The sequence below is a fragment of the Ailuropoda melanoleuca genome, chromosome 4 (genome assembly GCF_002007445.2).
Source record: "Ailuropoda melanoleuca isolate Jingjing chromosome 4, ASM200744v2, whole genome shotgun sequence".
Taxonomy (NCBI): domain Eukaryota; kingdom Metazoa; phylum Chordata; class Mammalia; order Carnivora; family Ursidae; genus Ailuropoda; species Ailuropoda melanoleuca.
The window spans coordinates 15,057,923-15,081,884 of NC_048221.1; the positions used below are offsets into that span (position 1 = coordinate 15,057,923).

The window sequence follows — 23,962 nt, forward strand, 5'->3', positions numbered from 1 at the left end:
GGCCGGCCCGTGCGCCCTTTCCGCCCCTCTCCGCGTCGGCCCCGGAGCCGCGAGCAGCCGGCGCCCGGGACGTGCCTGCGCCTCCGGCCGCTGCGCCTCTGCTGCGGCCGCTCCGGCGGCCTCCGCCTTCTCCGCCGAGCCGGCTGCACCCCGGCCCCGTCCAGCGGCTGCTCTCGGCGTCGTCGGTTTCCGAGTTTGATTGCTTACGGAGATTTGTTTTTTCCATTTCTTTTTCCTTTTACGATTTGAAAAAGAGGAAAGAACGCGCAGCAGGCTGGGACGGTGAAGCGCCACCAGCTGCCCCCACGTGGACACCTCCGAGGGGAAAGGGAATTGGAAGCAAACTTGGTCCAGCTGGCCTTGAGGCCTCAACTTCTGCCGGACCCTGAGGCCCGGGGTCATGACTCTCACGCCACGCAGGTGGAAGGCTTTACCTGTCCTGGGCTGGACTTGAGCCCCTGCCCGTCTTCAGCAACCAACAACCCCCCCACACCCCCACCCCGGACTCCTGCGCTAGGCTCTGCCACCCGTTTGCGACATGGATAAGTACGGCGACCTGGGCCTGGAGGCCAGTAAATTCATTGAGGACCTGAACATGTACGAGGCCTCCAAGGATGGACTGTTCCGAGTGGACAAGGGGGCAGGCAACAACCCCGAGTTTGAGGAAACACGCCGGGTGTTTGCCACCAAAATGGCCAAAATCCACCTCCAGCAGCAGCAGCAGCTCTTGCAGGAGGAGACCCTGGCCAGGGGGGGCCGAGGCCCGGTCAATGGTGGGGCTCCCCCGGGCCCACAGGCCCGCCGGGAAGCTGGCGTGGGCAGCAAGCTGACCATGGATGGTGCTGCCAAGCCCCCTCTCGCTGCCTCGACAGTGGGTCCTGGGACGGCCACCTCCATCGCCCCCGGGCAGCCCTTGTACCCACCCCAGGAGCAGAGGGCCAGGCCGTATGCCCGCAGCGCAAGCCATGGCAGCCAGGACTGTGGCTCCAAGGAGAGCCTGGCAAGCTGGGAGATGTCTGCCTTCCGCCAGCTGGGCCCCTGCGAGGATCCTTCCTGCCTCACCCACGGAGACTATTATGACAACCTCTCCTTGGCAAGTCCAAAGTGGGCCGATGAACCAGGAGTGTTCCCCGGCATCAGGCCGGGTGCAGGGAGTGGGTGGCCTGGCACCGCAGGGACTGACGCGCCACTGCCCAGGCCCTCCCGGGACCATCCCCTGTACCAGCCTCAGCTCTCCCCGAGCTCTAGCAAGTCATTTGAGAGCAGCCAGGATGGTGGTGTTGGTGGGCGCGGTGATGAGAAGCCAGCTGGGCTTTGGACAACTGCCTCCTCCCAGCGGGTGAGCCCTGGCCTTTCTTCCCTAGGCCCGGAGAACGGGGCCCTCTTGGGGCGCATTCAGCCCAGGACCCCCTCTTTCTTAGCACCCTTGGCCCAGAGCTGCCCCAGCCAAGGAGCTCTTCCAAGAACAAACTCGGGGGTGGGGAGTGAGGTTTCAGGCACGATGCCCAAACCCATGGCGGACCCTCAAGCCTGGTTCCAAGATGGACCCAAACCGTACCTTTCTAGCCCTGCTTCATCATCCTCACCAGCCAGCACGGACAGTTTGCAGGCGGGTGCAGCCCCTGGCCTGGGTCCCAAGCCCGTCTGCACAGACCCTGGCATTGGTCCCAAGCTCGGCCCCACCAGCCCCATCCACCCAGCGATGTCCACCCCGCCTGAGTCCTCTTGTAAAGAAGGGCCCCCCGGCTGGTCGTTGGATGGCAGCCTGGCGCCTGGGCTTCCGGAGAGCCCCAGCCCCCCCAGGGTGAGGCTGCCCTGCCAGACCCTCATCCCAGGCCCTGAGCTTGGGCCCTCAGCCGCCGAATTGAAGTTAGAAGCCCTCACCCAACGTCTGGAGCGTGAAATGGATGCGCACCCGAAGGCTGATTACTTTGGTGAGTGAGAGATTGCTGGCGTTGCCCACCGTGGGTGACAAGGTCCCTGCGTTTGGGGGAGGTGCTCCCCATCGGGGATGCTGTAGCTCCCCTTGAGGGCCACGCCCCCCCCCTTTTTTTTTTAAATGTGTGGTTTCATCTTTTGGCTGCGTCTTCTGATTCAGAAACTTGAAAGCATCCCTGAGCAGAAAAGCGGATCTTGCAGCTGGGGATTACCCACGTGCCTGGGGGAAGCGGGGTGGGATGGCTCGTGGCTGTTCTCGAAAAAGGGAAATGCTGTGACTTGGGGTTTCAGGGGTTCTGGGTGTGCCCCAGAGCCTCTCGTAGGACTTGAATGGGAGCAGCTTCTGGGGTCCAGGTACCCCTGTGCTTTCCACCCCGCTGGTGGCTGGGCCAGGCTGGTCTGGCTATTTGAGGACCTGTGGTTGGGCAGGGGTGAGCTCTCTGGCCCTGTGTGTGTGTGTGTGTGTGTGTGTGTGTGTGTATGCAGGTCCTGTGTGCAGTTGCAAGACCAGTAGTGGTTCTCAAAGTGTAGTCTCGGGACCAGCAGCATCCCTTCGCCTGGGAACTGCTTAGAAAGCCACTGGTGTCGGGTCCCCTCCCCCCAGACCTGCATCAGAAACTCGGGTGGGAGGGGGGAGGCGGCAGTCCGTGGTGGGGGCAGGCAGTGTTGACTCTCGGGGAAATTTGAGACCTGTGGGCTAGGTGTCTCCGAACTGAACTCAGCCCCCACCCTCGGTTCCACCCGCAGCCAGGTGACACCCACAGCCCCGGCGCCCGGCGGGATGGAAGAGGCTTCCTTGCTGGTTTTACTCACAGTTTTGGGGTTTTGTTTTAGTCTCTTTTTCAGACCTTGAACTCTGGGTGACTGCTGGCTTCAGCTTTTTCTTTCGCTCTGCCCAGGGTTTGGAGGCCGAGAGAAAGCAGATCTCTTGTTCGGTGGAGTCACGGTGTCGTGGTCTCTTAGGAGAACTAACGAGAAGGCCTGTTTTTAGAAGAGTCTGAGGGTTTTTGTCTCCCCCTCCCCGTTTTTGAGCTCGGGAGAATTGGGGTCACGATTTCCCCCTCTGTGGCCTGAGAGCCTTGGGAAGCTGAGTCCCGGGAGGGTGCCTGCTGGGCCCCTGGAGCAGGGCCTGGCCAGGGAAGGCCCTCCTGCCGCCCGGTCTCTGTGAATGGCTGGCTCTGGCTTGAGGTGCTTGGAGGGACAGGGTGCTGGGCGCCCAGGGCAGCACGGTGGTCCGGATTCTCCTGAAGCCCTCATGGGACAAAGGGCGCTGGGAGTGTGGGTGCCTTCGCGGGTTTATCTTTCCGAGCACATAGCACCATCTTACTGCTCCCTCTTTCCCTTTGCAGATTCCCCTCCTTGGGGAATAACATTTAGCTGGAAGTACTGTGACTTTAAACTGCAAACTGGTGCTTAATTTTTAATTCTGAGCTCATGAAATGACAAAACCGCAGTTTTATTTTGTCAGGCAGGCAGGCTTACATCACTGGATCGGGGCAGAGGCGTTCTCTGACACCAGGCATTCTTGAGCACTGCCTTGGGCTGTGCCCTGTTCAAGGCCTCGGTGTACCCAGTGAGCAGGACAGACAGTGCAGGGGAAGGAGACAGGAGATGGACCAAAAAAATAATCAAGTCCTGGGGAGGATACAGGTCGAGGAGGGGATGGAGCCCCCGGGCACGTGTTGGCAGGAAGGTTTCCGGTTTTAAGTCAGGGGACCAGGGAACACCCCATCAGGAAGGTGGCATTTGAGGAAGGGCCTGAAGGAGGCAGGATCTGTCTCGAGGGAGGGTGTTCTGGGCGCGCAGACAGCAGGGGCAAAGGCCCTGGGGCTGGTCTGCGCCAGGTCCCACGCTGGGCACTTACCTTCTACCGTTTATTTTACTAGTTGCAACAACTCTGGGAAGTGGGTTCTGTCATTAGAGCTGTTTCACCGACTAGGACGACAAAGCCTGGGGAAGTTAGATCACTTGGTGGAGGCCTCCCAGGTGGTGGGGCTGGGCGTAGCTGCCGCATGGAGCCCCACCGTTCAGACGCTACGCCCATTGCCGCTAACCAGCATCGCCCGGCTGCCTCCCAAGCACAGATGCGGAAAACTGTTTTGTGTCTGTGTTTATTTATTTTTATGGCTTTTTTATTTTTAATTGAGGTGACCATCACACACCACAAAATTAGCCATTTTTAAGTAAACCGTTCAGTGGCATTTAGTACGGTCAGTGTTTTACAAACACCAGCTCTAATAGTTTCAGAACATTTTTATCACCCCGAAAGGAAACCCCGTACCCATAACAAGCAGTCGCTCCCCATTCTCCCTTCCCTCCCAGCCTCTGGAAACTACCTGTATGTGCTCTGTCTCTGTGGATTTACCTGTCCTGGATAGTTCGTGTAAATGGACTCGTATTTTTTGCCTAAACATGACATTTGTGTATAGAAAACTCGAAAGATATGTAAAAACCGCACAGTGAACAGTGACTGTCCTTCCCACCTGGGCTCCTGGTCGAGTGCCCCGGGTGTAATGAATACCCGTGCGTGCGTCAGTCCCCGTGCTCCGTGCTGTCCACCTGCTCTTTGCCTTTGCCACAGGATGGGGTGTCTGGGTAGCTGTTGTGTGTCCACGTGTGTTGAGCTGACTCAGTGTGACCGCTGTGTGGATGTGCCCGGGGCACAGAAGCGGCTGTCACGATGGACCTTGAGAAGGGCCCATCCGCAGGGTGCCAGCCCAGCTGTGGGATGAACCCCCAGGGGTGGGATTGTGGGGCTGGGCGTTGTGCCCTTTCTGGTTGCTGTCTGCACAGTCATGCGGGGGCCCGCGCTGCGCACCGCACAGGAGAGGGCCTGCCCCACACCTGTTTGGCAGCTGAGCTGCTGACCGCTCTCCCGTGGCCCGAGGAGGAAGTCTCTCATCAGAGCCTCTGGCGGGTCAGTTCTTGGCCTCGGCCTGCTGGGGGACCTTGAACAAACCCTCCTGTCCTCTAGGCCTGCCCCCCTCCATCTGTGGTGCGAGGCGTCTGGCCCCGCTGAGGGACTCCCCACATGGACGCCTTCCCTTCCCTAGATCTGGTGTCCTTTGAAAGACTTGCATGTCGTGAATTATGATGAAATTTTACTTCCAAACAGGAGAGTATCTATCGCTACGGGGCCCTTGGCAGCGAGAGGCAGGGTAATGTAACCAAGACCATCAGAGCTGATGTAGGTCCAGCTAGAAGCCAAGCAAAGGAGATGTTTGCGTTGGTTACGTAGGCCCCTTTCTGGGGCGAGCAGAGGCGTCCCTGGGGGTTTTGACACTGTGGGAAGAGCTCCTGAATCCCTGCTCTTGCCTTTGAGGACCCTTAGGTCCGAAGACACCCCAGTTTCCAGTAACTGAGCCGCTCGTCTCCAAGGACGCTTCTGGTACATTCCTTGGCCGTCTTTGTGGGGTCGGTACGTTGTGGTCCCAGGGGCTGCTTCTCCCTCTCTTTCTTTTCCATTCTTCCTCTGTGGCCTCTTTGTGTCTTTCCGTCCATGAGGAAAGAGGCAAGGACAGATTCTGGAAGCTGCTTGGTGAGTGCCGTTGCTCTGCCCCTGTGCGTGCGGCTTCTGCCTTAACACCTCTGTTTACGCTGCAGAGGAAGGGAAGAGGTCACCGTGCCTTTTGTTGACTCTTTCCTGGCCTTTTCCTCCACGGCATCCACTGTCTTCCTCACACGGGTTCCCTCCTCTTCCCAAGGAGAAAGGATACAAAGAAGCCACCTGTCACGGCCTGGGTTTCCCGGGAAGCTGACTCAGACCGTTGGGCGTTCAGGGGGCTTCCAAGGGGGAGCCCTTGGGAGGAGCGGGCAGAGGAGGGCTCCAGCCGCAGCGCGGGCCTGACAGGCCTGGGCCCACCCTGCAGGGAGCGCCGAGCTGGAGAAGCCCTTCAGAAACGTCCCGAGTTGGGGTGAGCTACCCGGGCCTTCACGCTCCCCCCTAGATCGGTCATCAGGTGTGGGCTGCCCTGGGAAGGGCCTGACCTCGGGGGAGGCGGCCCTGTGCAGCCGAGGGGCTGATGGGCGAGGCCACCACCTCAGAGTGGCCACCATGGCCGCCCTTGGACGGTGACTCCAGGATTCTGATCCTAGCAACCGTCTGTGTAGGGCCTGTGACGCTGTAGGCTTTGGGGATGTGCTCTGCGTTACCCTTCGCAATCACGCACCAGTAGTCTCTGTTCCCGGTGGAGAAACTGAGGCCCATGACTTGCTCAAGACCAAACAGGCTAAGTGGTGACACTTCATACCGGCTGGGCTCTGACCGCTCCCATGGGGGGGACCTGGTGGCCTGTGGCTCTGTTTGTCCCTCCAGATTCACCAGATTCACTCTGCACCCAGCTGCTGTGGGGGCGTCGGTGGGCGCTGAGCCTGGAGGACCGGTGCCTTCCCTCCAGGCTGTGGGTCTGGGGATCCGTCACTGCTAAGGCCACCGGGAGAACCCCACGCTCCACCCCGGAGTAGAGGAGGCTCTGCCGGACTCAGTCAGGCACCAGGGGGCGGAGAGGCCAGAAGAGGTTGGTGGCGGGGATCTCCCTCACCCCGCGAATGGAAGGACGGGCTCCTCCCCACCCTGCCCCGAGAGAGAAGAGGCTGGCTCTGTCCTTACTTTTCCTATTTCCCGTGGACCTTCCGCATGCAGCGGCCGACCCGCCTTTGCCTGGGAGCCTGTAATCAGGTGTGACTGCTCCCGGAATGGCCCCACCCCCGCCAGGGGCCAGGGAGCCGGTCACGCTGGATTTCATTGGACCAGCGACACACAAGGTTAAGTAGACCGTCCAGACGCGGACCGTGTAAATGTCCTATCTGCTCCTTCCCAGCGCACAGTCTCGCAAAGCTGGAGCAGCCCGTGGATTGTCTTAACGCCCATTGACGCACTCCCTATCTGACTCTGAGCAGCAGATGCCTGAAGTGTGGGGCGTGCATCTAGTCCCGAATGAAAAATGGAGGGTGTTTCCAGAGCACTTTTCCTGGCAAAAGGAAATAACATGGGACAATCCCATCTTGGGTAACCCCCCCCCCGAATTCCAGGACAGAGGCCAGCATGTACCCAAAAGACCCCCATAATCCCCCCAGATATCAGGCATTTCAGTAAAGCCAAACCAGGTGCTAAAGTAGAAGAGAAGGTGCTGGAATCTCCTTCACCATCTGGCCCTGCGTAGCTGGCAGGACCGAGCATGGTTCCTTGGGAGCTTCTATCCAGTTCCTTTCGGAGACCCTGGGCCTCAGTGTGGACCTAACTGAAGCCCGGCTTTCGTTGCCATGGAAGTAAATCTCAGACTCTCCGGGGAACTCTTGTAAATGCCACCCGAGGCTCCCGTTCTGCCTGTCTAGCCCCGCAGGGCGCACCCCAGGATGGACACCCAGTCTTTTTGAAATCGGGTAGCCTGTGCGCGTTGTTTTCCGTAGACCAGGTAATCTCCTTCTCCAAATCAGGAAGGCATATCGTGTTTAGCTTTCTAGTGATGTATAGTGTAGCATATCATAGGTTCTCGAAGGAAACACACCCGTGTAACCAGATGGAGGCACAGAACGTGACTGGCAGTGACCATGCGCTTCCCTTGCCGTGGCCTCCAAGCCACACTCGGTGAGCTCAGGGGCTCCATCACACCAGCCTCACTGTGGGGCCCTGAGCTCCTGGAATTCCTCCCTCCTGCACAGGGTCCTTGTCCATGCCCTTCCCTGGCCAGCATCCTTCTGGCCGGCACAGAGGTGCCTGCCCCTGCGACCCCACACCGGGAAGGGGGATCTCGAGCTGGAGCCCCGATGTCGGGTTCCCACGGCACTGGCCAGTTCCCGTCCCACTGTCTCTCTGCCGTCCTCCCTCCTTGGGACGGTATGTTTCTGCTCTATTCCTCTGTGACCAGGAAAGAATGTCTTGTTTTTTCCATTAATAATCCACAGCAGGAAGCTATGAAGCTGGCCTCTGATGTGGCAGTTCTTGCCAGAGGTTTAAAAACAAAGTTGTATTTCTTTACATCTTTTTTTTTAAAAAGATGTATGTATTTATTTATTTTAGAGAGAGCAAGAGAGGGAACATGAGCAGGACGGACAGAGGGAGAGAGAATCCCAAGCAGACTCTGCACTGAGTGCGGAGCCCTACGTGGGGCTCGATCCCACGTCCCTGAGATCGTGACCTGAGCTGAAACCAAGAGTTGGTTGCTTAACCGACTGAGTCACCCCAGGCGGCCTTTCTTTACATCTTTTGACTTCCGACTCCCACACAGGATGCGGAACTGTGGAAGAAAAGGCCTGATTTGGGGAGTGGGGAAACCGGGTGTTCTGAGCCTGGTCCTTCTAGTAGGCCTAGGCGTGACACTGGGCAACCCGCCCTTCCTCCGTGCGGAGCCACGCTGACCTCTGAGGGCTCGTCCTGGCCCAGAGCACTGTGTCTGTGGCTCTGGGTCCCATCAGATGCCTTGGCTTTCAGCTGACTGAGTAACCCGGGGATGGGGTGGCATCACTGTCAGCAGCGGTGGGAGCCTGGAAAGGTGGGGGCTGGACGGCCCAGCCTCCCCTCCCCCTCCCAGACCCCTGCGGAAGCGAAGCACAATGCTGTATTTTAGTTATGGTTACGCCGTCTGTTGCAAATGGTCATCATTTTACATTAGGTATCTGGAAAATACATACAGTTGAACCAAGAGCCATGACTCACTGACGTGCCTGCCACCCTTCGAATAATCTGTGTGAAGATTTTGTGCAGAAAGTTTCCAGTGCAGAGCCGCGGCCGGAGCCCGCTATGACTCAGGATGTGTCAGGCGTTGCTGTTTTTGGCGCTCGGGTCCCATGTAGAAGCATTTACTCAGCCCGAGGTCACTCACTGGGCTCTGCAGGGTGTGTCTGAGGAAAGGGGGCTTAGGAAAGGAGAGATCTCTAGGAAAGCATCAGACACAAGGAGCCCCTGGTGGTAATGCTGGTCACCCACCCCGGGAGTCTTTCTGAGGCTGTCCTTCTAATAAAATGTGGGGTCCTCAGTTCGGGGGACAGCGAGTAGCGCTGGCTGTGGGGCGCCCGACCTTGTTTTCCCTGGCGAGCCCCAGGCTTTCTCGGTGGACTCCTGCGATGGCCTTGGTGGTGCTGGGTCAGTGGACGCTGGACAGTGGCCTCAGGGCCTGGCTCCGTCAGGGGCCCGCGTAGCAGGTGCTCAGAGGATGTCTGTGGGAGGAACGGAGGGGCTTCAGTTGGGGTGTGAAGGGGGGAGGGATTTGTTGCTGGGGTTACGGCGCTGAGACAGTGATGCTAAAATGTGTCGCTCTGTGCTAGCCACTTTCCTGATCATCGCACAGGCACTGGCTTGTTCCGTCCTTCCAATCAGCCTGTGTCGCTAGCCCCGTTTTATAGGCAGGCCAACTGAGGTACACAGAGGTTAAGTAACCGGCTGAATACATTTATCGAGGAGCTTGGCTGAGCCCGAGATCTTGACCACGCTGCCGCGCTGCCTGTCAGCTCCTGGGAGCACAATGGCTTTCTGACAAAGGGAACTTTCCAGGGCAATGTGGCCCAGCGTTGGTCAGGGCGGAGGTCTTCCCCTTCTGTGGTGGAGCAGTGAGGGAGGCAGGGCACAGAGGGGCTCCCGAGCTGGCCGGAGGAGCCCGGTCCCGCTCGGCACCCAGGTTCCTTTCCAGGCCAGGAGCCCGTGCCCCGCACCAGCCCCTCCCTGCAGGCCCGAGATGGAACCACGAGGCTCAGAAGGACACCCTGAGGCCACGCGGTGACCTTGACTGCCCACAACCTTTGGGGCCTCTAACTTCCTGTGTTTCTCTGGGGGGTGTGGGTGAGGACCAGCAGGCCGTGCTCTCAGGGAGCTTGGGAAACCCCCAAGTGTTGCGGGCAGGGGTAGGGGTGTGCCGGGCTGCCTCGGCCTGTGGGTCCGCGTCAACCCCAGGACTGTGCAGGGGTGCTTAGAACCGAGCATGGGATGAAACGTCGCTTCGAGTCCGTCTGGCGAAGTGAGCAGAAACCTCACCCGACGACAAAACGGCCTCCACAATTCCCAGGGCGCATCAATGGCAGGGTTGTACTTGCCAGCAAATATTTATATCTCCTCCAGGTTTTGTTTTTCATCTGTCCCCTCCCAGGGAAACCAGCTGGACACGGAATGTCAGGGTCACGTTGGAAGGCTGGAGACTTTCTGCCTGAGTGTTTCAAAGGGAATACTTTAGGGTCTACGGCCAGGCTATTTTTAAGTTTTGAGAGCCATGAGTTTAGACTTGGCCAAGTTCCTTCCTCATCTTTCTTGGTCTGTGACTCAACTCTGCGTGTCCAGGAGTGCAAGGACTGGTTACTCCCGGTTACTGGAAGTCTGTTGGGAGCATATCAGGGACCTCTATCCTTTCTCCCCCACATATGTACTTGCAGTATATAGAAAGTTCTGGAAGCCTGCTCTGATGCCATGTGTCTCTGGAGAGGAGGGGCCTTGAGTTCAGTGTATATTTGCCCTTCAGCTGATCCTGGGAAACGCAGAGACCCAGGTAACTTGAGGACGAGTGGACAGGGCACCCCCTTACAATGCAGGCCCTGAGTCTGGGTGTGAACACACATCACAGCAGGCTCTGGGCCGGACAGCACGGGACGGTCATTTTGGCGTGCTGACATAGTAGCACGCTTGCCTTTTGCCGACCGAAGCCCCTGTGACCGTCATAGCAGCCTTCCCGTTCTCCGGAGCCTCTCTTCAGCAGGCGGAACCGAGCTGTGGCCGCATTTGCTCACATGATGGTCAGGGCTCGCCCAGGGCATCGGGGTGGAGCTTTTGCATCTGCTGAAATGTCGCCTGTCCTGTTCCTCTCTCCCCCACGGTGGTTTGCATTGCTTCCTGATGAGGCTGGGAGGTACTGAATTTAGAAAGATGGACTGGGGGGGGGGCAGCCCAGCTGGCAGCTGGCCGTGCTGGGCCCCCGGGGCGTTTGCTGACAGAGGTCCCACCACCCTAAACATGCTGGCGGCAGGAAAGCAGGAGGCGGGCCTGCCGGGCCACCTGGGGGCTGTGCCAGCCTGGGCATCTTGCTTCGCTTTTTTGCCCTTGGATTCCTCACCTCATGGCGACTGGATGTCCTGAGCTCGTTATAATTCTGTTACTTCCCCAGGGCCGCGAGCCCCCGGAGCCAGGGATGGGGTCAGGGCTGTTGGCAGAGAAGCGGGCGCAAAGGGGAGAAGCCGGGATGGGGCGAGCATGCAAAACGAGTGTGTCTGTGGACACAGCCCGGGTGGCAGGCGAGTGGTTGGTGATGGCAGACGCCTCTTTGAGTTGGCCCACCGGGTCTGTCCATGGGATCACTGTCCCCAACCAGGGCGACTCTGAAATGCCCCTCTCCCACTAATAATGCTTGACACCCTCAGTCTCACTCTTGAAACCAAAACTGCATTTTTGGGGAAAACAAAAACCCTTAAGCTATATAAAAAGTGGCACTTAAATGAGGAAAATGAGGAAACAAAACCAAATACTGAGTTTAGTGGTAAGTTTCAAAATACAAAATGCAGGGCCTGGTCTGCAGAGAAAGGTGAAATGTCCTGGTTACAGGGCCCCTGTTTGTTCAGCGATGGTGGGCTGAGAAGCTGTGGGTGCCATAGACGTCATTTCTCTGTCCCCCGTGCGCGGTGGCAGCTGTGACGCCCGGACAGCCCAGCGGAGCAGAGGGCTGAGCTGCCTGGGCCAGGACTTGGGTGACATGACTAGTGGCAGGTGGGCCAGACAGCTGAACCTCCAGCGTCTCTAACCGTGGAGATGTCCTGTTCCCTGGGGCAGACTTGAGGCTTGGCCCCATCATGACCAGAAGGGCATTTCAGTCCGACAGCACATAACCTGGGTGGATCTCTGGATGGTTCCTGTCTTGCTTGGCCACGTGGAGCTCTGGAGTCCTGAAGCTGGGGTTGTGGGTGTGACTCCTGCGTGGGTCACCTGCCCCCACCTGCCCCTCACCCCCGCCCTACCCCAGACCCTTCACCCACCTCTGTCCATCACCACATCCAGTTCCAAGTCCAGATCACATACTCCCTCGGCAGTCATTATGGAACACCTACTGTATACAGGAGATGGAATTAGGATTCGGGGGGCTCCCTTCCTCTTCTGGAATGTGGGATCCACGAGAATGGGGTGTCTGTTCTGTTCACCACCGTATCCCAGGGCGCAGGGCAGTGCCCAGCACGCAGCACTCGTCGAATGAGTGAGTGAACCCCCTGGGCAGCGGAGGGACGGGGACGGTGGCCAGCTTCCTCCCGAGTGCCGGGGCGTTGAGTGGGGATGTTACCACTGGGGTGGGCACACACTTCGGAGCCAGTCCACACCCCCGACCCACGCACATGCTAGAGGGTGCTAGGTAGACAGGAGCACCAGGCTAGCCGGCATAACCTCACCCTGGCCCCGAGGGATTCGGATGAGCTCTCCCACCTGGGTGGAAGGTGCTTCAGGTAGCCTTCCGGAGCCTGGAGGGCCTGGAGGAGGTTGGGATGCCGGGGTTTGTCTGGGTGGAGGCTTTGCAGAGCTCGGGGGACCAAAGTCCTGGGGAAGTTTGGACAGAAGCAGGGAGACGTGCTGGCCGACATGCGTGTCCCTAGCCAAGAAGATGTTCGTGTTATACTAAAGTCAGAACTTGAGGAACTGTGTGTAGGTTCTGGATGTGCCCTGGGCAGACGCCTCGACAGCCTTGTGCCTCAGTTTCCCCATCAGCGAAATGTGGACGTGGCCTTTGCGAAGGCTAAAATAGTTAGCCTAGATCTGTACTGGTCACTTTGGAAACCACGAGCCATGGCCACGGCCAAGCGCTTGAACACGTGGCTGGTCCAAATGAGCTGTGCTCTGAGTGTGAAATACAGTCTGCAGATTCGAAGACTTGGTGTGGGAAAAGAATGTAAAATAGCTCATTAATATTTTTACATTGATTCTGTGTTTAACCAAGAATACTTTGATATATTGGGCTAAGTAAAATATATCTTTAAAATTAGTTTCACCCATTTTTTTAAAAAGATTTTATTTATTTATTTGATGGAAAGAGAGAGAGCAGAAGCAGGGGGAGCAGCAGAGGCCGAGGGAGAAGCAGGCTCCCCGCTGAGCAGGGAGCCCGACGCGGGGCTCGACCCCAGGACCCTGGGATCATGACCTGAGCCGAAGGCAGCTGCTCAACCGACTGAGCCACCCAGGTGTCCCCAGTTTCACCCATTTTTACTTTGTAAGTGTGGCCACTTGACAACGTAAACTCGCAGGCGGCCTGCACTGTTTTTCTGTCGGTCGGGGCTGCGCTGCCTGAAGCCCTGAGTATGGCCTGTGCTGACTGCCGGCTGTACGGACACTTGAAATTATTGTTTGCCCCCAAATATCAAAGCATCTTTACCTTGTACCCTCTGAAAGCCACGCCCAGTGCGTTTCTCCAGAGCCACAAATGCATAAATAAAAAGATTATAATATGTCCAATTGCCACCCCCCCCCGAAACGAGTCCACTGCGGCCATAGCCCGCTGCAAAGGGGGGCAAGATGGCTCTCACAGCCCTTGAAGTGGGTCTTTTCTGATGGAGGAAGAAGGTACTCTGGGGTCTGAGCAGGTGGTCGTTGTAGCTGAGCCAGTCTTCCGGGACCTTCGTAACACACACCCTGAGTCTAGCGACGGTAGACGGAGCAGCGGGGGACCGCCCGTCCCCTTGCTGTCCTTAGAGAAATGAAAGACAGTGTTTCCTGCAAGAGAGGAGGGAGAGGCCCCTTTGGGATCGGGCTCCGCTGGGCCCCGGCCAACAAGGGCCCACACCCTGCACCGCTGGCTGGGCTCTGGAGGCCTTGCCTGGGTGTGGGGAGAGTGGCTAAGTTGGGTGGCCTTCCAGGCAGCCTCCAAAGGCCTGATTGTCTGCGGCCTGTCCTGGCATGGCTGACGCCTTCCTCTCGGGCGGTGGGGCTTGGACAGAGGCCCTTTGGTGGCTGGCCTCGGAGGTCAGGTCACTTTTAGAGCCGTCATCCCTCCTCTGCCCATGGCCCCCGTGCCTGCGGTGGGTGTGTGGGTGTGGGGAGCGGCAGCCCTGCCCGAGTGTACAGCCAGAGAGCAAAGGAAGCGAGGGGGGCGGGCAGCAGGAAGAAAGGAACCGATGCTGGGTAAACCAGCAGGGCCTCAGCCCAGCTGTGCACTTTGTGGGGTTTCAATCTCTGCACTGGATATTCGGGGGCAGGCCCAGGGCCCTTCTGCTGTGTGGCCTTTTCTGACCCAGCCGTGGAAGTGGCTTAGTGTGACTCCTGCTGTTCTCCATTGGTCAAAGCAGTCAGGGGGAGGGGTGGTGGATTTCCCCCCCACCTCTGGATGGAAGGTGTGTCAAGGAATCTGTGGCCGTGTTTTTTAAAAAGTTGCGTTTACATACCCCGAAATGTGTCGTTGGATGGGTTTTAACAAATGCTCGCACCCACGTGACCTGTGCTCCTGTCAAGATCTAGAAGAGTTCCAACCCCAGGAAGTCCCCTCGTGCCCCTTCCAGTCAGTGTCCACCCCCAGGCAACCACTATTCTGATGTTCTCTTCGTTTATTAGTTTTACCTGTCCTAAAACATAATATACGTGGATTCATACGCATTCACAGGTAGCCGATCCTCATTATTCACAGATTCTGTATTTGTGAGTTTGCCTACTTGCTAAAATTTTTTTTGTAACCCCCAAATCCACTCGTGGCACTCTGGTGATCATCTGGGGATATGAGCAGAGGTGCGGCCCCACACACAATCCCAGCTGAGGGTGAGGGAGGCGAGGCTCTGCCTGCTTGTTTTGGCCCTCACCCTGTGAATGGGCGTCTTTGGTCTCTCTAGTGCCATGTTTTTTGCATTCTTGCGCTCTTTGTGGATGAGTTCTGGTTTGAAATGCTCCCCAAGTGCAGTGCTCATGTGCTGCCTGGTACTCCTGAGCTCAGGGAGGCTGCGATGTGCCCTACGGGACATGCTGATCTAACCTGCATGAGATAAGCTTCCTTCAGGCGTGAGTCTTGGGGTGTGGGCCCGGAGTTCAACGTTAGTGAAATCAACAGTATGTATTACATAAGGTGTCTTTCAACAGAAGCACAGATAAAATAAGGTTATGTATCGATCAGCTGATGAAAATGTTGTGCCCAGAGGCTGGCGGGAACCTAACCCCGTCTTTCCTCTGGGAGCAATGTTCACCGTTCGCTAATTTGGTATTTGCGGTGACTTCGTGGAACATTATACCGTGAATATCGAGAATCGATGGTCGTACTCCTTTGTCTGGCATAGTTCACTCAGAGATTGTCCGTGACATTCATCTCTGTTGTTGTGTGTGTTACAGTTTTGTCCTTTTTTATTGCCATGTAGTATTCCATTCTGTGAGTGTGTAGTTTGTTTTCCCATTTCCCTGTGGAGGAACGTGTGGGTTCTTTCACTCAGGGGCTGAATAGTAAGTCTGCTGTGGTCATTTGTGTGGGATATGCTTTCCCCACTTCTCCCGGGTAACTACCCAGTAGTGGAATTGCTGGGTCATATGGTAAGAGTGTGTTTAGCATTTTGACAGGTGCCAAAAAGCTTTCCGAAGGGGCTGTGCCCTGTAACACCCCCAGGCCCTGTGTGAGAGCCCTCGCTTGGTTCTTGACCAGCTGGGTCACCGGTTTCCCTGGGCTCTGCTCCACGGGTGACTTTCTAAACCAGCTCCTCTCTGAGCTGCTGTCACTTGGCTGACACCCTTCCAGTTTCTTCTGTTGAAATAGTGTCTTCACAAGCGATTTTCATCCCTTTTCTTGGTAGTCACTGTACTCTCACAAGGGTTTGATTTTTTTCCCCCATCGGCTTTCACGAACACAAAACACTTCTGTGGTTTTTGCCATTTCTAAAAACTTCAGCACAACTAACTGTGGGAAAGTCAGAAATGCTGAACGAACAAAAATAATGATAAAAGGGACCCATCAGTCAGACTAGGGATAGTCACTGTTAAGATAGGGTTTTGTTCTTGCACATAGATATTTCATTTTTTAAAAGATTATTATTTATTTATTTGAGAGAGCAAGAGAGGGAGAACGAACTAGGAGAGGGGCAGAGGGAGAGGAAGAAGCAGGCTCCCTGCCAGGCAGAGAGCCCAATGCGGGACTCGATCCCAGGACCCCAGAATCATGACCTGAGCTGAAGGCAGATGCTTAACCGACTGAGCCACCCAGGCGTCCTAAATCATTTTTAAGCATCTGAGTGAACGAACGTGAACTTTGTGGGAGAATCAAGTCTTTGGCGAGAACTGTACTGGTGGAGGGCCCCTCGGGATGTCACAGAACCGGAGCTCAGAAGGCAGCCAGTGCAGCCTTTTCCCCTTCAGTTGCTTGTTGGAAATGCTGCTTCCATTTGGTTTCTGGTCCTCGCCTGGAGGCTTCGTGTCACCCCACCAGCTTGATCAGAGCCTAATTTTAGGCGGTCCTTATAGAATCAGAACGGAGAGCTGGGGGCCCCAGGAAGCTCTCCTCCAGACCCTCCTGACAAGCCCCTCTTCATTCCTCTGGGGAACCAGCGGTGGGAGGGTGGGAGGGAGCTCCCTCTCCGGGGCAGCCAGAGTGTAGGTCGCTCCTGGTGGGACACGTCTGTGCTCCTGGTGGGACACGTCTGTCTTCTGTCTGGCCAGCAAGCAGGCTTCCTTCCGATCTGACCCAGTCAGCTGCCTGGTGGGTCCCGTGAAAACCAAACCAGGTCCTGTCACTCCTGGGCCCAGAGAGAACCTTCCATGCCCTTCTTCCCACTCCTCGCTCACAAGGAAATCATGTCTGTGTCTACACTGCAGAGGGCCGGCCTACTCCACAGGTTCAAAATGAGACGGTCTTCAAAAGCAGTGCTTTTGTCCTTTCTCAGAAAGGGGAATTCATGATTTGCCCTGCGTTAGCCTCTCGGGCAAGCAGCCCACTGATGGGAAAAGCCCCTGCTTTGTGACGGGACTCCCACCCGGTCTCCCCACATTGACCCCATGTGAGGCTTAGGGCTGGTTATAGAGGGAGTGCTGTTCCAACACCATCTCATGCTTCTGGCAGCTTGCAGAAAGCCCATTATTCCTTCCTGGTTCGGAGATGGAGAAAGTAGGGCACAGAGCGACAAAGTCCCTTGTCCAAGGTCCCTTGTCCAAGTTCTGTGGGTTCGCCGCAGAACTGAGCAGAGCGCGCTTCCAGACTCTGTGTTTGTTCCAAGGGGGAGACTGCGGGTGGTGGTGACCCTCGGAGCTGGCACGGAAAGGAAAAGGGAGACTCTCCCCAGCCCAGAGTCCCCTGCTCCTGACTCCCTGGGGCAGTGGGCAGAAGAGAAGGAGCGCGGACTCCATTTAGAAACCGGAGAACACAGACATCCCCCCTCCCCGAGCTGGAAGCTTCCATCAGCCTGGTCTTCTTTTCCTTCTCCGTCACACCCTTTGTCCCCTCCTTGGTGAAAGCATGTTTAAAGCATCTCTAAAATCAGCCTTGTTTGTCCTGAGAAAAGTCCAGGATTTTATTGTTTCCTTAAAAAAAAAAAAAAAGGATTTTCTTTCTGGTTCCTTTCCGGTTCCACACGGTTGGCGGTGGCTGCGGCTTTGGGCTGTGGTCCGAGGTGGGGGCGTCTCGCTGCTCTGGAATCACTTAGGTCAGAGCCCCTCTGTGCCTCAACATCCCTTCTGAATACAGTGTGTGTCCTGAGCTCAGCCTGCTCTGTTGTCCGTGGTTGGGGTGTGGGATGGGATCCCGGTCCAGGTAAGAGGACATCAGTGGGACACTTGGTAAAATCCGTAGAATTTGAATAAAGTCTGTAGATTAGTGTATATACATATATCCATATATGTACGCACACACACACATCTATGTATAAGACCAGAGTTAAGTTTCTGAATTTGGTAATTGTACTCTAATCATACAAGACTAAGTTAACATTTGGGAGATCTGGTTAAAGGGTAAATCGCAAGTCTTTGTACTACTTTCATAGCCGTTTTATGTGTCTGAAGTCACGTAAGACCCCGAAAGGTGCATGAGCCTGGAGGCGGCTGGGTGCGTGTGGCTGCTGGTGCTGAGACCACGGGGTGCTCCGAGGACTTTGAACTTCTCCTGGAGGCCTCAGAGACCGAGAATTTTGGAGCCGGTGCACGATGTGGTGACTATACATTAAATTTTAAATATTCTTTAAATCTTAAAAAAAGAAAAAACAACCTACCACTCTTTCTGAATATGCAGGCAATACCTCTTCATCGTAGAATATTTGAAAAAATGCAGGAAAGTTTAAGAGATAAAATAAAAATCATCCATAAAGTCCTCCTTCTTAGCATATCTTCACGTATAAATATATATATATATATTTTTTTTTTTTAAAGATTTTACTTATTTATGTGACAGAGAGACAGCCAGCGAGAGAGGGAACACAGGCAGGGGGAGTGGGAGAGGAAGAAGCAGGCTCCCAGCGGAGGAGCCTGATGTGGGGCTCGACGCCGGGATCACGCCCTGAGCCGAAGGTAGTCGCTAAACGACTGAGCCACCCAGGCGCCCCAGCATATGATTTTTTTGAAGCTGTATAGTATTTATTTAGCTTTCCCCCTGCGTGTGGGTGTCTATCTTGCTTTCTGTTTTGCGGACTTCAGTGTTCTAATAATATTTTCGTGAGCGTTCTTGTTTTTTATGCCAGCTCTGTTGAGATATAATTCACACACCATAGCCCACCCTTTCAAAGTATACAATTTCGTGGGTTTAGGTAGCGTCAGCGCTCTGCAGCCATAGCCATCCCCCGTGTCTGATTTTATTTCATTAATTTATTTATTTAAAGATTTTATTTATTTATTTGAGAGAGCAAGAGAGAGTGCAGAGGCAGAGGGAGAAGCAGATTTGCTGCTGAGCAGGGAGCCCGATTGCGGGGCTCGATCCCAGGACCCTGAGATCTGGGCCTGAGCCAAAGGCAGACGCTTCACCCACTGAGCCACCCAGGCGCCCCTGATTTTAGAACGTCTTTATCACCCCCCAAGAGTGAGGGCTCCCCCATTGGCAGATGCTCCCTGCTCCCTTCCCCCAGTCCTAGGCAGCTGCTAATTTACTCAGCGCCTCTGTGCACACCCATTTTGGGCCGCATCTTTGATTTTTTTTGCTTAGGAAAAATCCCATTAAATGACTGGGTCAGGTGGTGTGAAGGTTTTTTTAAGGCTTTTGCTACATGGTGGCACACTGCCATCCGGAAAGCTTGTCCACATTTAGGCTTACACTCAGTGACGCTGTCATTGTTTCCTGTCTTTGCTGGTGGGCCAGTGACACGTGGCATCCCATGTTACATGTGGCTCCTGGCAAAGGGGAGCATTGTTTCCTGGGCTGATCAGATCTGGGAAAGGTGCCGACAGTGGGGGGTGGAGGCCAGCAGTGGGGGAAGGACGGAGGAGGGTGAACCTAGAGGCGCAGGGCAGGGTGCCCCAGCAGCTGTCAGAGCCGGGCTGCGGGTACAGGGCCTGCTTAGGGCGCACCTTGAACTTTGCGAGGGCAGGGAAGGATTGAGGCCTGACAATGGGAGTGCCCTGGGGCCGGCTCAAACCCTGGGTGGCCTGGCAGGCAAGGAGAGGCAAGCTCTAGCCTGCAGGGATTAGGAAATTGTGATGGAAGCTTCCTTCCCCACCGTGATGAAGCAAAGCCATCGTTGGTTTTGAGTGGCGTTCAGAGTGAAGAAAGCAGGCTGGCGTAACGACCCCGTTGTCCAGAATGGCCTTAAATACTTCCTTTGTGGCTTGGGGAGAGTTTCTCCCCCTTGACCCTGGAACTTCAGGTGCGTGGGAGAGAGGGCAGAGGCAGGGAAGGCCCCGGGGTGCCAGGCAGGAGGACGTTGGTTTTGTTTTGTTTTGTTTTGTTTTGTTTTGTTTTGTTTTTAAAGATTTTATTTCTTTATTTGACAGAGATAGAGACAGCCAGCAAGAGAGGGAACACAAGCAGGGGGAGTGGGAGAGGAAGAAGCAGGCTTATAGCGGAGGAGCCTGATGTGGGGCTCGATCCCGGGACGCTGGGATCATGCCCTGAGCCGAAGGCAGACGCTTAACGACTGCGCCACCCAGGCGCCCCGAGGACGTTGGTTTTGTTATCTATGTCCACGGTGCTCGACCTTGGCTGCCCCCCCCCCCTTAGAACCATCTGAGGTGCACTGGCCGTGCCCCCAGACTGGAACCAGAGTCTCTGGACGTCGTGCGTTCAGCCAAAGGAAGGAGGGCTGTGGGGTCCGCTGCCCAGCCGGCCGTGGGAAGGAGGGAAGGAGGCAGGAATCCTGTTGCCAAGCCTCACGCGAGGCTGCTTTCCTGGCCTCCCTGTTTGTCATCGGGAAGGGGCCGTGGCCCTCACCCAAAGTCATTTTTTGGCTCTGGGTGCACGGGAGACCATGTAATCCCAATTTGGGGTAACTTATTTCACGTGGAACGCGCTGCCCAGCCTGGGCGGTGTCTGCATTCGGTCAGTTATGCTGTGTTATTGGTTCTCGAATAGTTTTCCTGGAACTGTGGTGGGGGGGGAGTGAGAGCCAGCCCTGTCCCCACGCAGGCCAGAGTGCTTTCCCTTTCGTCTGTGCTATGGATTTCAGGTTCCACTGATTTTTTTTTTTTTTTTTGAGAAAAATTTCTCCCGCTTTAAGCACTTTGCGAACCACTGGTGTGCACGGAGGGGGGCTGAGCTGTCTGTCACCGGGGCCCTTAACATGGAGCCAAGGCAGCGCCATGGTAAGAGCAGTAGTCATCACATGTCGCCTTCCAGGATAGTAACACTTTTGTTCACTTCCGGCGGATTGAAAAGCTCCTTTGGTAAGGCCCGCCTTACTGCTTTAGGCTTCTTCAGGACATGACCATGCATCACGGTTAGTGGTGTTCCTCCTTGGTACCCAGTCTTTCTTCTTAGCACCTGGAAGACTGTATGGAAAGCTCTGGACCAGTGCCCAAGGCCATGTGTCCCCCCCCCTCCACCGCCCCCCCCCCGCCCCCCCCCCAGCCTCCCAGATGACAGCAGGTCAACCTGGAGGGAGGCCCATCAAGGGTTAAGGTAGGGACTCTGTCTTCCAGGAAGTTCTGCCTGGAAGCCGCCCCAGGAGGCGCCCCAGGAGGCGTAAGCCACAGGGGTCCTCACTGTCTTGGAGCCCCTCCCAGCAGGAAACCCGGCCCCCTCCTGCAAACCCTGTGGCCCTTGTGAATCCGGCCTGCTGCCTTAGGTGCAAGACGGCCGTCTGTCTGTCTGTGTTCCCCTGTCCTCCCTCTCCAGCACCACACACACCTCTTGCTTCAGAACTGCTCTTCCTGTCGCCTTCCGTGTCCCAGGGGGCCCCTCGGGAGTTGCCCTGCGTCCAGCCCAGCTGGCTCCTTGCTATCGCATTCATCATCCCCGCTGTGCACGTGCCTCAGGCTTTCTTACCTTTTCCCCAACCGTGTTGCCCTCCCCTCCCCCGACTCTGCCTTTTGGATGCATCCAGGGCTGGCCGGTACCTCCTTCTGTCTTCGGGGCCACCAGAGCAGCAAGCCAGCCCTCCGCCCGCAGCAAGCTGATTTTTTTGTTAGATAAGAGAAGACCTAAACGGGTAGCCCTCCCTGGGCCACAAGCCACGAAAGACAGGTGGACAAAGCACTTGGACAATCCTTGGTGGCCCTCGGCCCCCTGTCGTACATCATTTAAAACAGGAAACTGTCCCTAGTCCTTGCCCTTTCCTGTGGGAATATTATGATTTTTAAAAGAATCCCAGGCGGCCACTTTGGAAGGCAGTGGGACAGTGTTGTTGTTGTTGTTGTTGTTGTTTTACAAAACTGAACATACTCCTGCCATACATCCCAGCGGTGTTGCTGCACGGCGTTTATCCAGATGAACTGAAGACACGTCTACACCGACGTCTACTACGTGGATATTTATAGCAGCTTTATTCATAATTGTCCAAGCTTGAAAGCAACCAAGATGTCCTTCCGGAGGTGAATGGATAGATAAACAGTGGTCCGTCCAGACCGTGGAAGAGTTTTCAGCGGGGTTAAAAAGAAATGCGCGATCAAGCCCTGAAAAGTCATGGAGGAACCTTAAATGCATGTTACCAAGCAAGAGATGCCGATTCCGCTTCCATGACCTTCTGGAAAAGGCCAAACTATGGGAACAGGAAGAAGATTAGCGGTTGCCAGGGGCGGGAGGGTGGGGTGAACAGGGGGAGCAGAGAGGATTTTTAGGGCAGTGAAACTATTCTGTGTGACACTGTACTGATGGAGACGTGTCATCATACATTTGTCCGGACCCAGTGGATGTCCAACAGCTCATGTAAATTACGGCCTCTGGGTGATGCTGACGTGTCAATGTAGGTCAATCAGTTGGAACAAATGCAGCCCTCTGGTGGGGGATGCTGATAGTGGGGGGAGGCAGTGCATGCTGATAGTGGGGGTAGGCAGTGCACAGGAAATCTCCGTACTTTCTGCTCAATTTTAATGCGACCCTGAAACGGTTCTAACAAATAATTTCTGTGAACAAAAGTGCCAGAAAGAAATCAACCAAAATGATAAATGTCGTGTTAAAAAAAAAATCTCCACCCCGATCTATTGATTATTAATGATGTTTCAAACACCCAATCCTGGTCCCCGAGCTCCTGCAGGAATCCCAGGAAGCAGCGGCCCTGGGCACAGGCACACTTGCTGCTGGGGTCTCTTCACGCCCAGGACCCCAGGCCACATCTCTGGTCAGGGAGGGGTGGGTTTGGTCTCCACCGTAGAGCTGTAGCCAAGAAAGAAAGGGCTCTGCTTCCCTCAGTGAGCTTTATTTGTGGATTTGCTGGTGCCCCAAAATGTGAAAACATGAAGTTTTGAGCCCTTGGACCTTTTCTTTTCTCTTTACTCTCTTAGTCCCTCTTGTAAATGCAGTGTGTGTGGGGGCGCCTGGGTGGCTCAGATGGTCAAGGGTCTGCCTTTGGCTCAGGTCATGATCCCAGAGTCCTGGGATCGAGCCCCCACGTTGGGCTTCCTCCTCAGCAGGGAGTCTGCTTCTCCCTCTCCCACTCCCCCTGCTTGTTCTCTCTCTCTCGCGCTCTCTCTCTGTCAAATAAATAAATAAAATGTTAAAAATAAATAAATAAATGCAGCATGTAGACTGGAGAGGACCTGGTGTCCCATCAGCCCGACGTTGGGCATTCTGTTTAATCTTGGAACGTCTGTTTCTTCGCCTGTAAAATGATGATAATGATGTTCTTTGGGACTGTTATTAAAGGAAGAAACACATACAAATTGTGTCCCCTATTCTAAAGATAGAGTCACAGGCCTGGATTAACCTCCCTCCTGAGACAACCAGAAAAACCACCAATAAACAAAAACCAGACCAAGTGTACGAACCAAAGGTTTTCAAGACACTGGACAGCAGGCAACAAAGGATGGTGATTCTTGAGAGACACGAAGCAAATGAGGTGAGCCCTGTGGTTTGCTGCTGCGTGCTGCCTTGAGAGAGTGTCCGGGCTGTGACACAGGGAGGGAGAAGTTGAGGCAGAGCCCGGGGGACTCTGGGTTCAGACGCAGCTGACGGTCTGGGAGATGAACGAGCCGGAGTTAATAGGACCAGCAAAATCTCTACAAAACATGTATCTGATAAAGGACTTGTATCCCCGTTAGAAACGTAATTCTTGGGGCGCCTGGGTGGCGCAGTCGGCTGAGCCTTGATTCTTGATTTCAGCTCAGGTCGTGATCTCGGGGTCATGGGATCGAACCCCGCGTCGGGCTCCGGGCTCAGTGTGGAGTCTGCTTGAGATGCTCTCTCTTCCTCTGCCCCTCCCCCCTTTAAAATAAATAATCTTTAAAAAAATAAGAGTAATTCTCATAGCTCAACAAAAAGAAGAAAACGGGCAAAAGATTGGAACAGACCTTCCCCTAGAGAAGATACAGACGGTAAATCGACCCATGCGAAGTTGCTCGGGCACAACATCGCTGGTCACTAGAAAAGAGAAAATGAAAATCACAAGGAGATACCACCGTGGACCCAGTAGCATAGATGATATTAAACAGACTGTCATCCCAAGTGTTGGCAAGGATGTGGAGACATTAGAGGTCTGAGAAACTGCTGGTGGCGCTGTACGATGTTAGAATTGCTCTGGAAAACAGTCTGGCATCTTCTTAAAAAGT

The 23,962-nt window shown here is 55.4% G+C and overlaps 1 protein-coding gene and 1 long non-coding RNA gene across 2 annotated transcripts in view; one reads left to right on the forward strand and one right to left on the reverse strand.

Moving 5' to 3' along the window:
• The window catches only part of LOC117801887, a 12,078-nt gene extending 8,139 nt beyond the window's left edge, over positions 1 to 3,939 (reverse strand). The window contains exons 1-2 of the long non-coding RNA XR_004624668.1: positions 3,803 to 3,939; positions 2,752 to 2,906 (exon numbers count right to left, since the gene is read on the reverse strand). This is a non-coding gene — a long non-coding RNA (uncharacterized LOC117801887). The remainder of the gene's footprint in view (positions 1 to 2,751; positions 2,907 to 3,802) is intronic.
• LIMD1 (LIM domains containing 1) overlaps positions 7 to 23,962 on the forward strand; it is a 67,709-nt gene continuing 43,753 nt past the window's right edge. The window contains exon 1 of the mRNA XM_002912827.4: positions 7 to 1,934. Coding sequence (XP_002912873.1) covers positions 539 to 1,934 — 1,396 coding nt within the window. The 5' untranslated portion in view covers positions 7 to 538. The remainder of the gene's footprint in view (positions 1,935 to 23,962) is intronic.